Raw genomic sequence first — 16285 nt, 5'->3', positions numbered from 1 at the left:
GGGTATGCCTTAGATAGTAAAGCCTACAGAGTATACAACAAATGAATATTAACGGTTATAGAATCTATTCATGTAGTGTTCGATGAGTCAAATCCCTTCTAAAAAAGAACTGATGAATATGAAATTGAGACAAATAAGGAATTTGAGAAACTATCCATTGAAAACGATTCAAAAAATAAAAATGAGATTAAGGAACCATCTGTTGAAACAAATTACATTGAAAATGAGGTTAATGAACCACCTAGAGAATGGAAGTACATAAAGAATCATCCCATTGATCAAATAATAGGTGAACCATTACGTAGAGTAGCCACACGATCCTCACTTAGGAATATGATGAGTCACTTTACATTTGTATCTCAAGAAGAACCTAGGACTGTGAGTGAAGCAATTGGGGATGAATCGTGGGGGTTGTCCATGCAAGAAGAGTTAAATCGGTTTGAGAGAAACAAAGTATGGATATTAGTTCGTAGACCTTAGGATAAAACAATCATTGGAACAAAATGGATATATAAGAATAAGAAAGATGAACATAGGATAGTTGTGAGAAATAAGATTAGACTAGTAGCTCAGGGATATAACCAAGAAGAGGGTATAGATTTTGAAGAAACCTTTGTACCTGTAGCTAGAATGGAATTCATTCGAATGCTTTTAGCCTATGCAGCTTTTAAGGCTTTCAAGTTATATCAAATGGATGTCAAGAGCGCATTTTTAAATGGTTACATAAATGAAGAAGTGTATGTAGAATAACCCTTAGGTTTTGAAAATCAAAAGAATCCAAATCATGTTTATAAACTAACAAAAGTCTTGTACGGTTTAAAGCAAGCTCCTAGAGCTTGGTATGAAAGGTTAAGCGGTTTTCTACTAGAAAATGGATTTATCAGAGGAAAGATAGATACAACTTTGTTCATAAAGCTTAAGAAAGATGACTTGCTCCTAGTTCAAGTATATGTAGATGATATCATATTTGGAGCTACAAATAAATAATTGTGTAATGAATTTTCTAATACTATGCAAAATAAATTTGAGATGAGCATGATGGGTGAACTAAATTTCCTCATAGGACTTCAGATCAAACAAGCAAAATATGGAATATTTATAAATCAATCAAGGTACATTAGAGATCTCCTCAACAAGTTTAATATGAAAGATGAAAAAATATTAGGTACATCTATGAGCGCTTCATTGAAATTAGACAAAGATGAACAAGGTATACAAGTAGATGTCAAGTTTTATCGTGGAATGATTGGTAGCTTATTATATCTGACTGCCAGTAGACCTGATATAATGTTTAACATATGTTTGTGCACAAGATTTCAGGCGACACCAAAAAAATTACATTTTCTAGCTGTTAAACGAATACTTAAATACCTAATAGGAACCGTGGAAATGGGGTTATGGTATCCTAAGTATACATCTTTTGGGATTATCAGTTATTCAGATGCTGATTTTGCTGGTAGCAAAGTGGATAGGAAGAGCACAAGTGGTACTTGTCATTTCTTAGGACATTCGTTAGTCTTTTGGTTTTCCAAGAAGCAAAATTCAGTTGCTCTTTCCACAGCTGAAGCTGAATATATAGCGGCAGGTAGTTGTTGTGCTCAAACGCTATACATGAAGCAACAACTGAAGGATTTTGGATTAAGTTATGAAACAATTCCCATAAGATGCGATAATACGAGTGCAATAAACATCTCAAAGAATCCTATATTACATTCACGAACTAAACATATAGAGATAAGACATCATTTTCTTTGTGATCATTTGCAAAAAAGAGATGTGATACTTGAGTTTTTATGCACGGATGAACAATGGGCAGATATATTCACGAAACCACTTGCAAAGGATAAGTTTATCCAAATTAGACGTGAATTAGGTCTGATGCATAGTCGAGAGGCTGTCTGGAATTATATTAGACGATAATTCAGGGGGAGCAACGTTACTTAAGATGTAAACATTTGATATCACATTAATGAACATTTGATATTCTCATATAATCTTTGAAATTTGACACACTGTGTATGTTCACAATGCAATTTACATTTCAGAACACAATTCTATGCATTAGCAAGAGCGATGGTTGATGTGAAAAAAAGGGGAAATAATTTTTTTCTTGGTCAAATCTGCCAGTTGAACAAGTTGAAAACTTTAAGATTTCAAATGGAAGAAGAACATAAGGTTATGTTCACTCATGCACTATTTTTTTATACACCTTTTTGTTGATGTCAAAAGGGGGAGAAAATTAAGGAGCAAAAATTAAAAGGAGCAAAACTGTTATTGGCATCACTTAATAAAAATCCGAAGCATAGGCGGAGAAGTAAAATAGAAAAAATTGTTTGAAAAATTAGGAGTAAAATTTGTTGGCAAATCTAATTGTGTAATGGGGGAGAAGAATCAGGCTAAACTATTTGTGTATGAATATGAAAATATTTCATTTGGAATCAAGCTAAATAATGTGTGTATGAACATGAGCACATTTCACTTACTGAGTATTTGATGCATTAATTGAGGGTGAGCCTTGTTAGGCGTAACCCATTTTTTTTCTATATTTTTACTCGTGTATTTCTCATCATAAAAAATGGGAAGATTATTGACTCTATGAGTCTAATCCTGTTTTAATAGTGACAAATCACTTGGTATTTGATCTGTGCATTAAGATTGTGAACAAAAACTATATTAAGCATGCACAGAAGGATAATAAGTCATGGAAGTCATGAAGAGTAAAGCCTACACAACTGGGCAGATCCATGGAACTCAAAGAGTACAAGAATGAACATGCAAGCAACAAGGTCAAGAGCGTTATGGGAATGGGTACTTAGAACTCATGTATTTACATTTTCATATGATTTACTTTGAGGCTCAAATCATGAACTAGAATGACCTTAGGGGACTTTCATGGACTTAAAATATTTTCAAAACCCCAGAAAATAATTTTATGAAAGAGCCAAGAAAGAGAGCAAAACATATTTTTTGAATCAAAAAGAAGAAAACCAGGAATAGGTCACTTCAGAAACATGAACTCAACCTTAATCACTTGAATAATTTCTTTAGGAGCCTGAAGTTTAAGTTCAGTCGCCTGAAGATTTTATGGTGAAACACAGAATCTAGCTGAGGCATTTTGGTCGCCTGAATATGGCACTTCAGGTGCCTGAACCCCACTTCAGGAGCCTAAACTTGCGGAAAAACTTAAAAATCTAATTTTTAATGAGCGAACACGCAAGCTATCTTTTGATCCAACAGTCAAGATCTATTCTAAGGGTAAGATAACTATATATACTGAATATCTAAACCTTAGTGTGAAAGCCAAGACAAACGATAAGAAAAGAGAACATCTTGTTGAAACGAGAATTGAGAAACTTGAACGTCTTAATATACAATGGCCTGCACTCTTGCACATACTTATCAAGTTTGGGCAAATCAACTTAGAAAATCAAAGGGGATTCATTTACACATCTTGATTTCAACTTGGTATTGAGGTTTGGTAAATCTGTTTTGTGTTTTTCAATAGTTTCTCATATCATCATTAGTTATTGAATATCGTTAGAGAGTTTGATCTTGAGTGTTCCTAACCATATATACATAGCATAACTGAACCCAATATACAATACCAACCAAATACAATTCAATACCAAAGTACGACCCATCTATACATACACATATACAACTCCAAGAATCCACACTAGGGAATTTCACAAATCACATTTTCCGACTCAAAACACTTACCCTGTTTATCAGGGTACCAGTTCCCCTCTATCTCGGAGCTGTCTCTACTGATCTGTCTTGATTTCCTGGAATATTTAGATTTTGGGTGAGACCTCTTAGTAAGTCAAAATAAATTATTGATAGTGTATGACACATGAGTTTTTTTATATTATACACATCCATTTAAATAAGTATATTAGCTAGGAAATATATGCATTTTCATTTTCGCAAATCTTATTCATGTGCTTTCAAATCTCATATCATATACATACTCATTTATTCTCATTTCATTTACATACTTTCTTATTCCTCATAATCATGTTCATATTCTTTCATATTCCATATTCATATGCACATTTCTTAGGCAATGGGTGTCCACCAGCATATAGCACGTCGCGTCTGTAACCCATACATGTTCATTTCTCATATCAATTTCACATTCTTTCATTTCTCATATTCATATTCACATTTTCTAACCCATGGGTATCCACCAGCCTATAGCACAACGCGTTTGTAACCCATGGCTATTCATTTTACTTTTAACTTTTCATAACATTTCCTAGTTCATGAGCATCCACCAGTATATAATACACGTTGTGTTTGTAGCACATGGCTGCCCTAAGGATATTTACATCGTCATGTATTCATCTCACATGACCGGGTTGTGCGGTCCGAAAGTTGGACCTAACCACGGTTGGCCTACTCGGTTAGATCAAAATAGGGAACGCGTCTGTAGTATGATTGGCCTACCTAATCCTGGTCTGGACCCTAGGGGGTAACACAACCCCTCTCAGGCCCAATCGACTGTCTCGCCACACGTTGTACCAAACGTGTGGTTTCACTAAAACAATGGTAGCAACGGTATCGTGCTTTGTATACTATGGTCCATCAGGGTTCTCATTTTCACATTTTTGTATTCAAATTTCATTATGTTTGTACACATTTCATCTCATATCAGTATACAACTCTATTCAATATTTCTGTATAAACATCTTTGTACAAACATATCTTTATTTCACGTATATCATCCTTTCAGTAAGACATATATGTATAACACATTTTATCATTTTTCTGTGTAAACATATATGTATATCACCATTCATCATCATTTTCCCACTAAAACATATCTGGATTCACATTTTATCATATCTCTACAAAAGCCATATCTATATAAATCTCATATCTGAATAAAACATATCAGAGTTTCTCATATATTCTTATCCATATAAAATACTCAGTATATCTCACATTATCAATTCTGTATAAAAACATAATCGTATAATACATGTACACATTCCATTTCATCATGTTCCCAGTATAAAACAGTAATTTCATTATTCCTCATGCCACAGTTTTTAACTGATAATCATAATATATTATTCACAGGGAAAATATCCATATCTTAATTTCCAAAACTACTTACCATATTCACATTTCACATATTTTAATCAATCATTTAATTCCCAAAAAACTACTATTATAATTTATTCCCCTTACCTGACTTATTGAGATGCCTCCTAAAATCCCTAATTTCACACCCGCGGCATTCGGAGTTCAAAACCCTAAAATAACATTTCCCGAGTTCAATCAACACAACCCCGGAATTACAATTATCTAAATATTCTTAGGCTCACATTCTCCCATTAACCGATTAAATTCTAAAAACGCGGGTTCAATCCACTTTCCATATTCAAATTTAATTTCTATCATATTTAAAAATACCAATATGATCAAATCCCCGCAGTTTAATCTAATTTCAAAATATTCCCCAAATATCTGATATAATCAAATACTCCAATTTAATAATCACAATTTATAATTTAACTGGTTGAATTTCTAAAATAATTGACATAATTTGTACTCCTCACATTAGCCTTGAAGTGGTGTCTAGGATCCCCAAATAAAAAATTTGCTCCTACTAACATGACGAGGATCAAACTTAGGATCTTGTGGTGGTGTCCGATCGTCAATTTGGCTGGAGATTTGAGAGAAATTGAGAGAGAGAGAGAGAGAGAGAGAGAGAGAGAGAGAGAGAGAGATTACCTTATCCCAATAGCGGTGCCTACGACGATCTTATGACAAATCTATTTTGGTTAAAATGTCGGTGGCAGAGAATGGAACCTAGGGGTATTTTCTGTTCTCTGATCGGCGCACGTTTGGCTAAGAAAATCGAGGAGAGAAGGTGAGTTGGTGAAGGAGAGAGATGAGAGAGAGACGACAACTTCTACCTCTGCAATCCAATTTTGATTTGGAATGCTTACTAAGGAAGCATCCTATTCCTTTAACAAATATATATAAACACATTACTTTATCCTTATATATTTTTGTATATATATATATATATATATATATATATATATAACTATCATATTATTTAATTTAATTAATTCAATTTAATAATGTTTAATTAATTAATCTAGTTTAATAATAATTAATAATTATTTTATTTTATTTTATTATTTTTTTTACACTTCCATGCATAAAATTTTTTAGGGCGTTACATTAGGAATATGTTGAACCTTCTCCAGTAAACAAATAGACCAATTGGGCAACAATATCCAGACGTTTCCTATACCCACAATTTCCAGGGCTGTACCATCTGCCAAATACACCTTACCAAACCACTTGCAACATAGTTCTGTATGATTTCTTGGTGTGGAGTGGTATGAAACAAAGCTCCTAAGCCCAAAACCCAATCATCAAGTAGACTGTCTACTGCAAGAAGTAATGCATCCTATACCTTTTCTATTACAGCATTAGAAAAATCATCTTCATTCTTCTTCTTAAGACTTTTGCATTACCTCCTAAAGTGACCTGTTTTCCCACAGTTTCAGCATTGTATTTATTGACCTGATATAGATTTACTTCTGTTCCGTATTGAATTTATGGATTTTGATCTGCCCCAATTTGAATTTCTGTCATTACCTCTACCTTTTGTCTCAAGGTTTAAGACAGAAGCAGATCCTGAGGTTTCACCTACATCTTTTCTGCAAATCTCCTTAGCCAAAATTAAATCTCGTATGTCATTGTACTTTTGTTTTTCTTTTCCTGTAGAACTGCTTACTGCCATCTTCATTGCCTCCTAACTGTTTGGTAAGGAAGCCAAAATGATCAGTGCACGGATCTCATCATCAAAATCAATTTCTACAGACGACAATTGATTTGTAATAGTGTTAAACTTGTTCAGATATTGTGCTACTGATGCATTCTGTGTCATTTTCAAATTGAATAGTTTTTTCATCAGATGCACCTTGTTGTTTGTTGATGACTTTTCATACATACCAGACAAAACTTTTATCAGATCTACTGTGGTCTTCTCCTTTACAACATTGTGTGCAGCAGACCTAGATAAAGTTAACCTGATAACTCCTAGTACCTGTCTGTCAAGAAGAGTTCATTTCTCATCATTCATAGTCGCAAGTTTTTTCCCTAGAAACGACAGACGCAACTTCTCCCCATAAAGAAAATCCTCGATTTGCATCCTCAAGAATCCAAAGTTTGTGCCATTGAACTTTTCTATTCTAAGCGCTTTTTATGTTTCCTCTACCATTGCTCCCACTCAAACATAATCTTAGGCTCTGATACCAGTTTTAGGGTAATTATTAGGAAATTTCCAAAAAAAACTTGTGATAAACAAAATAGAGAAAAACACACGCCAAAACAATCACACACACAAGACAATATTTACGTGGTTTGGTAATTTTGTCTACGTCCACAGAGTTGCAGGAATTTCACTATTATCAAGGAAAAAATACAGAGTGCGGCAACATAGTTTTTTCTCTCTCTCAAAATTGCGTCAATCCATTTGAACCCTAATCACCAAAAACAACGGTTTTTATATCTTGTGCACAGGATTCACAATGGGTTGCGAAATGGGCCAAAAAAATTTTCTTCCGCTCCATGGACTAGGCCTCATAAGAAAAAAATCTCCAATTAAAAAATCATGCAATATTATTTCAGGTCTGGACATTATCCAAATCAAGCACAACTATGCTCCGCAAAGCCCAACAATATTTCTCCTTTTATGGGAGCAAGAAACCAACATCATGGTTTTGGACAAGCGAATTCACTGTAGCGTAGACTGTTGTTTGCCACACTCTGTGGAACATTGGGCTTTTATGAGCGGGTTGTATGCAGTGACTTTTGCAGAAGCTTTGTGGCTCGCCTTTCTTATTTGCACCATTGGCTCTAGTTCTCTCCTGTTCCGCTTTCTGCTCATTTGATATGTTTTAATTCAAAAAAATAGATAATAATAAGATTTTTTGGGTGAGTACATGTGGTTTTACAGGTGAAAACACACATACACAAGCAATAATTTTCTCTAACATGCGTTGCACATGAGTTGGAAATAACATCAAATGATTATACGCAATTGAGCCTAGGGCATTTTTTTTACTTCAAATAAGCAGAAACCAAATTATGTTAGTGTTTTTCATTAATATTTCAGAAATGAAAAGTATCTTAGTTTAATGGCTACTGATATGTAGTATGTCCGAACATACAACAACATACAAGACAAGAATAGCAAACAATATTGAAAGCAATATTACATAAATTAAAATTTTTACCATATAAGTAAGAAGATATTGCTTAACGTGAAGCAATGTTATAAAATTATCATGGTCAAAGCTAGCTTCAAGAAAATTTTAATAAGGGTTAGAAAGTTAAGTTGATCACTGAATTTTTTAAATAGGTTTTATGTTGATTCTTCTTGTATCTTTTAAGGAGGTAGGAGGATTTCTTATGCTCCTTCTCGCACTTCTTCTTCTTCTTAATAAATGCTTCTTTTTAAAAATATGTTCTATATTGAATCACTGCAGAACTTCTTAGGATCACCTATACATTCTAAACTTGTCGCAATCCACAGGCAAACCTTCTGCAGTTTTCTTGAAAGAAATTACAACAATTTACTAGTGTTTTCAAACCCAACCCAGTAAGTGAATCAGATGGTCATCCAGTCCCCAGTTCAGTTGTGCTAGTTGATCTCGCTAAACCCAAAATTGATCAACATGATGTTGTATAGACATTGCACATATTAGATATTATACCTAAATAACTAATAACCCACTAGACTTCTTAATTTAAATAACTTTTTTTTTTTGTATGATATTGAACTTTTAAATCTAACTATTGAATTATAGATGTAAAATATATAATTTTTTTAATGCTAAAAGGCTCAAAACCATATCTCACTTTAATTATTATTCTTAAACTAAAATTGTTAATTATAGTTTTTACTTGTTTGGGAGTCCACACCAGTCTTGATTAAATAAAACACAAAAAAATTACATTAACAAAATTTTATTTAGATTTACTCATTCGGAATTAATACTTTAAAAATTTTATTTGGAGGAAGTTTTTGATAGGAAAAAAATCAAAATTATATTTATAAAAAAAAATTTCTTTTGATATTAATGAATGTTGTACTAATTTGTACCTATCTCACATTAAGAAAACATATGATTGGATGGGAAGATTCTTCAAGACCCAAATGATGGACGGTGAACTCAAGGTTAAAGCGCAGTTGTACTCCTCAATTATTAATTCACTTTATTCATTGACATCTGTCCACCAATCATCATTCACTCAAATTGATTGTCCAACCTACCAAACGAAAGGCTCAAAATAGCTGGAGGCCGGCAGAGTTGACGTTAAGTCAATATACACATCAGTATTTTGCCTCATCTACTCAGATCACTCCAGCTGCCATCTCCTCCTCGTCCTGTTGTGCTCGAGAGTAGATGCTTTTGTATGTGTATGCGTGTGTAGCATATATATAACTGACCAGATTTTTGGAGAGAGAAGAGAGAGAGAGAGGTGGCGAGGGAGGGAGATGGGTAAATATATGGCGAGGGAACCGTACAAAGCGGCAAAAGAGGGAAAGGTGGAGTTTCTGTCCGAGAAGGGTGGAGGTGGTGGCGATGGATATTTCCTGAGTGAGACGCCCCTGGGAAACAACATCCTTCACATTGCAACGAAGATGCGCCGAGAATCCTTTGTTGAGAAAGCAGTAGAGCTATGTCCAAAGCTTCTCTCACGGCAGAACTCAGAAGGCGATACTCCTCTCCACGTCGCAGCCCGCTCTGGGAGCTTTAAGGTCGTCCAGCTTCTGGTGGAATCCTACAAAAACACGGCCAGCGCCAGTGCTACTGACATGGAGCAGGGCGTGGCTGCAGAGCAACCGCCCTCCCCCGCGCCTTGGACAGTCACAAATGCAGAGGGTTACACGGCTCTCCACGAAGCTCTGAGGAATGATCATCAGAAAATGGCCCTATATTTGTTGGAACAAGACCCCAGTTTGGCCTCTGTCGTAACCAATGCCCGCGAGAGCCCCTTTTATCTTGCTGCCGAAAAAAGGCACCTGAATTTTATGAAAAATATCTTGTCATCAGAAGCTCCATATAGCACAGAAGGCCCCTGGAATCAGAATCCCCTACATGCCATGGCGCTTAATACTTTTGAGTCATCTGCTACGGATATGATTCTAACTCTGTCCATTCTTCTTCGGGAATGCTGAGTTGTCGTGTATATATATATATATATTTGGGTAAAGGACATTAACCACTTCTGACATTAGCGAAAGGCAAACCTCTCTAAGATTTCAAAATCCACGGGTCTCTCCTGCGATAGGATATGTAAATTGGTTATTGATGGGGATAGTGACATGAAGGTGGTCTAAAAAATTGCTCTAGGTTGATTAAACCTTGATGTAGAGCCACACCCCCATCCTTTTAAGGTAAATTGAGTAAACAACACAGATCTGTTAGTCACCGAAAGGTGCCTTGCAACCATCCAAATGAGTGATTATAAAGAGAGGGTTTATTATGGTGTGTTGCCCATGGATGTGGCCCATGTCCTGTTTGAGTGCTTGGTGTTTATATGACCTTGCTGTGACTGACCATGATAGGGAAAAAAATACTTATTCAGGTACAAATAGAATAAGATCATCTTGACCCTACTAGGCCTACTCTAAAGGATCCTAAGTTTAGGGACAAGCTAGTCCTATGTTTCCCTATTAGGAAAAGTATCTAGTTGCTAGATTGTAGGACTTTAAAGAGAGAGAGTTTAGAGAACAAGTGTTTCTTAGCAGTCATAACCCGAGAAGTTCGTTTTGAGGTCACTAAGTTCCTACTTGAGTTTCCACTAGAGGCAAGGAATTTGTTGGTTTAGTTATGTAGTATTAAGCTTCCTAGCAATTTACCACCGCCATGAGATATCAGGAGGCTATAGATTTGATCCTAGGCTTACCGTTGTAGAACTTCCCTTAAATATGATGAATCCAAATGGAGCATGCTGAATTGTATAGGTAGGTAGGGGAGCTCCTTGAGAAGCGCCGTGTGAGGCATAGCCTTAGTTCATGTGTATTGACAAGCCATCTTATGCCAACACTAGATGGATCTAAAGGATGGGTATAGATAGTGGAGTTATTAATAAGATCAACATCAAGTATAGGTTTCCTATCCGTAGACTTGAGGATTTGTTCAACATGCTAGCGGGCTTTAGCTGGTTCTCCAAGATTGACCAACGTAGTGGTTATCATCTAATTTGCATTAGATTGGGAGACAAGTGGAAAATTGCATTTAGGACCCATGATGGATTGTTTGAGTGGTACTTATGCCTTTGGCTTTTCTTATGCTCCTATTGCTAGCACTTCTACTAAGGTTATGACATGTTTTACAATCTTTAATTCATAATTCCTTGTGGTCCACTTTGATGATATTGTAATATATATAGTAGGTCTAGAGAAGAGCATCTTGTTCATTTATGCCAAATCTTCACCACTCTTATGCAAGCCAAGGTTAAATAAAGGTACAATACTTATGATAAAGAGTTTCATGCTCTGATTAGATGCTACCACTGTTGGAGACGATATTTGTTGCCTAAGAATTTGTACTGAAATATAATTACCATGATATTTGACTTCATTGAGGTGTGTAGAATTGTTGAATGAGTACACCTTCGTTCTCGAGCAGTGTTTAGGTGTTGAGAATAAGGTTGCCAATAGCATAGTAGAGCAATAACTATTCTTCATGTGATGAGAACCGAGATTGTAGTATTTAAAATATTGAAGGATGAGTAAAAGATATATCTTGATTTTGGGATCATTTTTTAAGAAGTACATAGCTGTAGTGGTATGAACTATGTTGATTTTGTTCATCATGAAGGTTATTTATTTAAGGGCACTATACTGTGCATTATGCACATCTCATTTTGACATCTTTAGTTTGGGAGTTGCGTGCAGGTGGTTTAGCCAGTCATTTTGGTAGAGGTAAGACCATTGCCCTTGTTGAGGATAGGGTTTTAGACACATCTCTTCTTTTGCCACATATGCCACGTAATAGAGTACAAATTTTGTTCTAGGTTTGTGCAAAAACACCACGATGATGTGATTCTTGTAACGACGCAAACCCTTAAACTCTGGTCTGGCACGTTATACCTGATAAAATCCCTGATAATCCATAATGAACATATATTAGACCAGGAACACCAATTCCTTTTCCTTTTGTCATTTACTCCACTCCAAAAAAAATTTGATAACACAAAATTTATCTTTGTGAAGACAATATTTGGAATGTCCAATACCACCAATTGATGAACCGCCATTGATGACAATACATGCTTCATTAAAATTAGGTGGTCCCTTTGAGATAAAAGCTTAAATTTCCAACCCGCTATCTTTTTTCTCAATTTATCAACTAAAGGTTCTAAAATATGAGGCGTAAGATGACCTAATACCAAAGGAGGAACACCCAAGTATGTAGCAGGGAAACCTCCTTCCGCAAAGCTAGTCATCCTTAACAAAAATCTCTTTCGAGCATAATCAATTCTCTTTGACTAAAAAATACTTGACTTTTCTTTATTTATCAATTGACCACACCAATCCTCATATTTCTTCAGAGTCTTAATAAGCATTCGAATGGAACTTCTCTTACCATTGGAAAAAATAAGAATGTCATCCGCATAGAGAAGGTGAGATACCAAAGGCACCCCACGAGGATAATAGTAAGCCCTTATCTTATTCTCCATAAAATTTCTTGTGGTCTGGTGTGGGGGTGATGTAGGATGAAAAGTGACTATCTAGATGGATCATTTCAACACAATTAGAAGGCCTATGTCAAAGAATATGGTGAATGGTTTATTAGGTCTAGAACCCAAATGTGCTTTGTTAGTTAGTTGTTTAAGTATGTGTGTAGTTTGCTTGTATTAGGATTATTTATGTTGGGGGCTTGTTTGTAGTAATTGTGTATTGTTAAAATCCCGAATATCTTTATGTATAATGTGTAAATTAGGAAAGTGTGTAAATGTAGGATATTTTATATTATTCAGTACGGGGATTATTTCCTTATTAGAATAGGTGATTGTATTATAAGATTGGGATGTACATAATGTTAATTTACGCAGAGTTGAATAGAATTTCAATTCAGCTAACATGGTATCAGAGCTAGGGTTTCTCAACCTTAGCTAACTATGACCAGTGTCATCACCAACGGCATCGTCAATAGCAGAGGGTCGACCCCTGCTGAAAATAACAACGACGATTCAGAGATCACATCTATTGGAGGCTCAAATGGGCTAGACAACACAACTTTTTCACTCGCAGTGGAAAAATTAAATGGAAAAAATTTCTGTGACTGAGCTCAATCCATAAAATTTGTAATTAAAGGAAAAAGGAGGCTAGGTTATCTTACCAGCAAACGGTGGAAACCCGAATCCACCAAAGTTGTAGCCTTGCAAAAATGGAGGTCCGAAAACTCCATGGTCACCGCTTGGCTCATCAACTCGATGCAGCCTTCAATCGGGAAAATCTACTTGTTCTTACCAATGTTGAAAGACGTCTAGGATGCCGTTCGTGAGACATATTCCGACATCGAAAGTTACTCGCAGATTTTTGAGATCAAGACCCTATTCTGGAAGATGAGGCAAGGCGAGCGAGTTTCTGAGTATTTAATGGAGATGACCCATCTCTGGCAGGAGCTCGACCTGAGCATCAAAGAAGAATGGGAATGCTCCGGCGACAGCACACGATACAAAAAATGACTTGAAAACGAATGGGTCTTTGAGTTCTTGGCCGGCCTCAACCGAGATCTGGATGATGTACGAGGACAAATTCTTGGCCGACGACCTCTACCATCAACCCAAGAGGTGTTCGCGAAAGTAAGGAGGGAGGAGAGCCGAAGACGCGTGATGCTGAAGCCACAGCCGGATCATGTTGGGTCTAAAATACCAGCCCTAAATTTTGATGGGTCGGACGTCTCGACTCTAATTTCAAAAGGCCCAGGAGGATACAGACAAAAACCACAAAAAAGGAAAATTATGGTGTGAGCACTATCGAAAGCCAGGTCATTCAAAAGAAATCTGATGGGAGATTCATGAAAAGCCTGCAGATTGGAAGCCGAGACATTATCAAAAAAGTCATGGGTATCAGGCTACCATTGACAGTTCAATTTAAAAATTACAGGGTGAAGAAAACAATAGTATCAATCCAAGTAGTGTATTCAACCCTGAGCAGTTGGATCAGCTATATAAAATGATTACCTCCATTCAAACATCGGGTCAGTCTTCCATTGGTTCTCTAGCTCATTGAGGTAATTATTTATCAGCCTTAAATACTATATCATGTCACAAATCACCATGGATAATTGATTCGGGTGCATCTGATCATATGACTAGTTCTTATCAATTGTTTTCATCTTATTCACCATATGCTGGAAACCTGAGAGTCAAAATTGCAAATGGTTCACTCTCACCAGTTGACAGTAAAGGAAGTATTCGCATATCTGACTCCATAACCTTAAAATCTGTCCTACATGTTCCCAAGTTATCTTGCAACTTGTTATCCATTAGCCGGTTAACAAAAGACTCCATTTGCTCTGCTAATTTTGTTTTATCTCATTGTGTTTTTCAGGACCTATCATCGGGGAAGACAATTGGCACAGCTAAAGCGTATGAGGGACTCTACTACTTTGAGGAGGCAAGCTTGAGTGAACAATGTAATATTATAATTTGTGATTCTGCATCTATTTTAGAGATAGTGAACTTTTGTTATGGCATTCTAGGATGGGTCACCCAAATTTTCAATATTTAAAACGTTTGTTTCCGTCTATCTGTTCAAATAAAATGTCTTCTGAGTTTCAATGTGAAGTGTGTGAGCTTGCAAAACATCGGCGTGCTTCTTTCCCAACATCCATATACAAACCATCTCGTCCATTTACTATGATCAGAGTGATTTGTGGGGACCCTCAAGATCCCTCAATCGCACCCATACAAAATGGTTTGTTACTTTTATTGATGACCATACTCGCCTTTGTTGGGTTTACTTGTTGAAAAATAAAATTGAAGTCCGTTCCATTTTTGTTAGTTTTCATTCCATGATTCAAACACAATTCCAAACTCACATTCAAATTTCACGTACTAATAATGGTACGGAATATTTTAATGATGTTTTGGGAACTTATCTTAAGAAAATGGGATTGTTCATCAGAGTTCTTGTGTTGATACCCCTCAACAAAATGGGGTTGCTAAAAGAAAAAACAGATATCTACTTGAAGTAGCTCAAGCATTGATGTTTATTACAAATATAAGAAACTATTTTTGGGGAGATGTCATCTTAACAGCTACACATATCATTAGTCGAATGCCAAGTCGAGTACTTTCCTTTGCCACTCCTCTCCAGAAATTTCAAAAACCTTTTCCTATCTCACGACTCCCCTCTAGTATTCCATTGAAAATCTTTGGTTGTACGACTTTTGTTCATATTCATGCTCACCATCGAGATAAATTGGATCCTTGTGCCGTTAAATGTGTTTTCATTGGTTACTCTCCTACCCAGAAAGGCTACAAATGCTATGACCCTGTCTCAAAGAGAATGTTCGTTAGCCTTGATGTCACATTCTTTGAAACCATTCCTTATTTCCCAAAGCCCTCTCTTCAGGGGGAGCAATGGAGTGAAGATCGGTTCTTTGACTTCTTTACCACAGAGTCTATCGTGTCTCCTATTACCACTGACTTTGTGCCATCAATTGAGTCTCCTATTACTTCATTCCCTGACCTATCCACTGAGTCTCCCGTTGCATCACTTCCTGACCTGTCAAACACAAAAGAGCACTTAACCTCAGGGGGATATGCAGGGAAGCAAAACAACACAGACATATTAGTTTACTCAAGAAAGCCAAACACAAAGAATATGGAGAATCTCATACCTGAGGCACCAAGAGCGTTGGAACCGGGGATGACTCCAAACAACCATGAGTTTCATAAGCTCTCTTTTGATAATCCTGTACTTGATGACATCAATTTACCTATTGCAGTTAGAAAACAAACCAGGTCATGTACTTAACATCCCTAGTCTAAATATATGTCTTATAAAAGCTTGTCTATAGGATATTGTGTCTTTGTCTCTAAACTTGATAGGATGAGAATTCCAAAGAATATTCAGGAAGCTCTGGAATAGCTAAATGGAGGGAGGCTGTCATGGAGGAAATGTGGGCTTTGGAGAAAAAATGGGACTTGGGATGTAATGAATTTGCCAAGAGGGAAGAAGCTAGTTGGTTGTAAATGGGTATTCACAGTGAAATATAAATTTGAT

The 16285-nt window shown here is 36.1% G+C and overlaps 1 protein-coding gene across 1 annotated transcript; it reads left to right on the top strand.

The window, feature by feature from the left end:
• The first annotated feature begins 9070 nt into the window (after positions 1–9070).
• On the top strand, positions 9071–10306 carry LOC131145216 (protein ACCELERATED CELL DEATH 6-like). Its single transcript, XM_058094363.1, has 2 exons — positions 9071–10224; positions 10277–10306. Exon 1 carries the CDS (start codon positions 9533–9535, stop codon positions 10214–10216), a length of 684 nt encoding a protein of 227 aa, XP_057950346.1. The 5' UTR covers positions 9071–9532; the 3' UTR covers positions 10217–10224; positions 10277–10306.
• The last annotated feature ends 5979 nt before the right edge of the window (positions 10307–16285 follow it).

This window comes from Malania oleifera, chromosome 1 (assembly GCF_029873635.1).
Source record: "Malania oleifera isolate guangnan ecotype guangnan chromosome 1, ASM2987363v1, whole genome shotgun sequence".
NCBI lineage: Eukaryota > Viridiplantae > Streptophyta > Magnoliopsida > Santalales > Ximeniaceae > Malania > Malania oleifera.
This window is presented reverse-complemented; position numbering and strand designations above follow the sequence as displayed.

Bases quoted from the DNA above. Each gene is read 5' to 3' on its own strand.
- LOC131145216 (XM_058094363.1), top strand. From the start codon at position 9,533: ATGGGTAAATATATGGCGAGGGAACCGTACAAAGCGGCAAAAGAGGGA.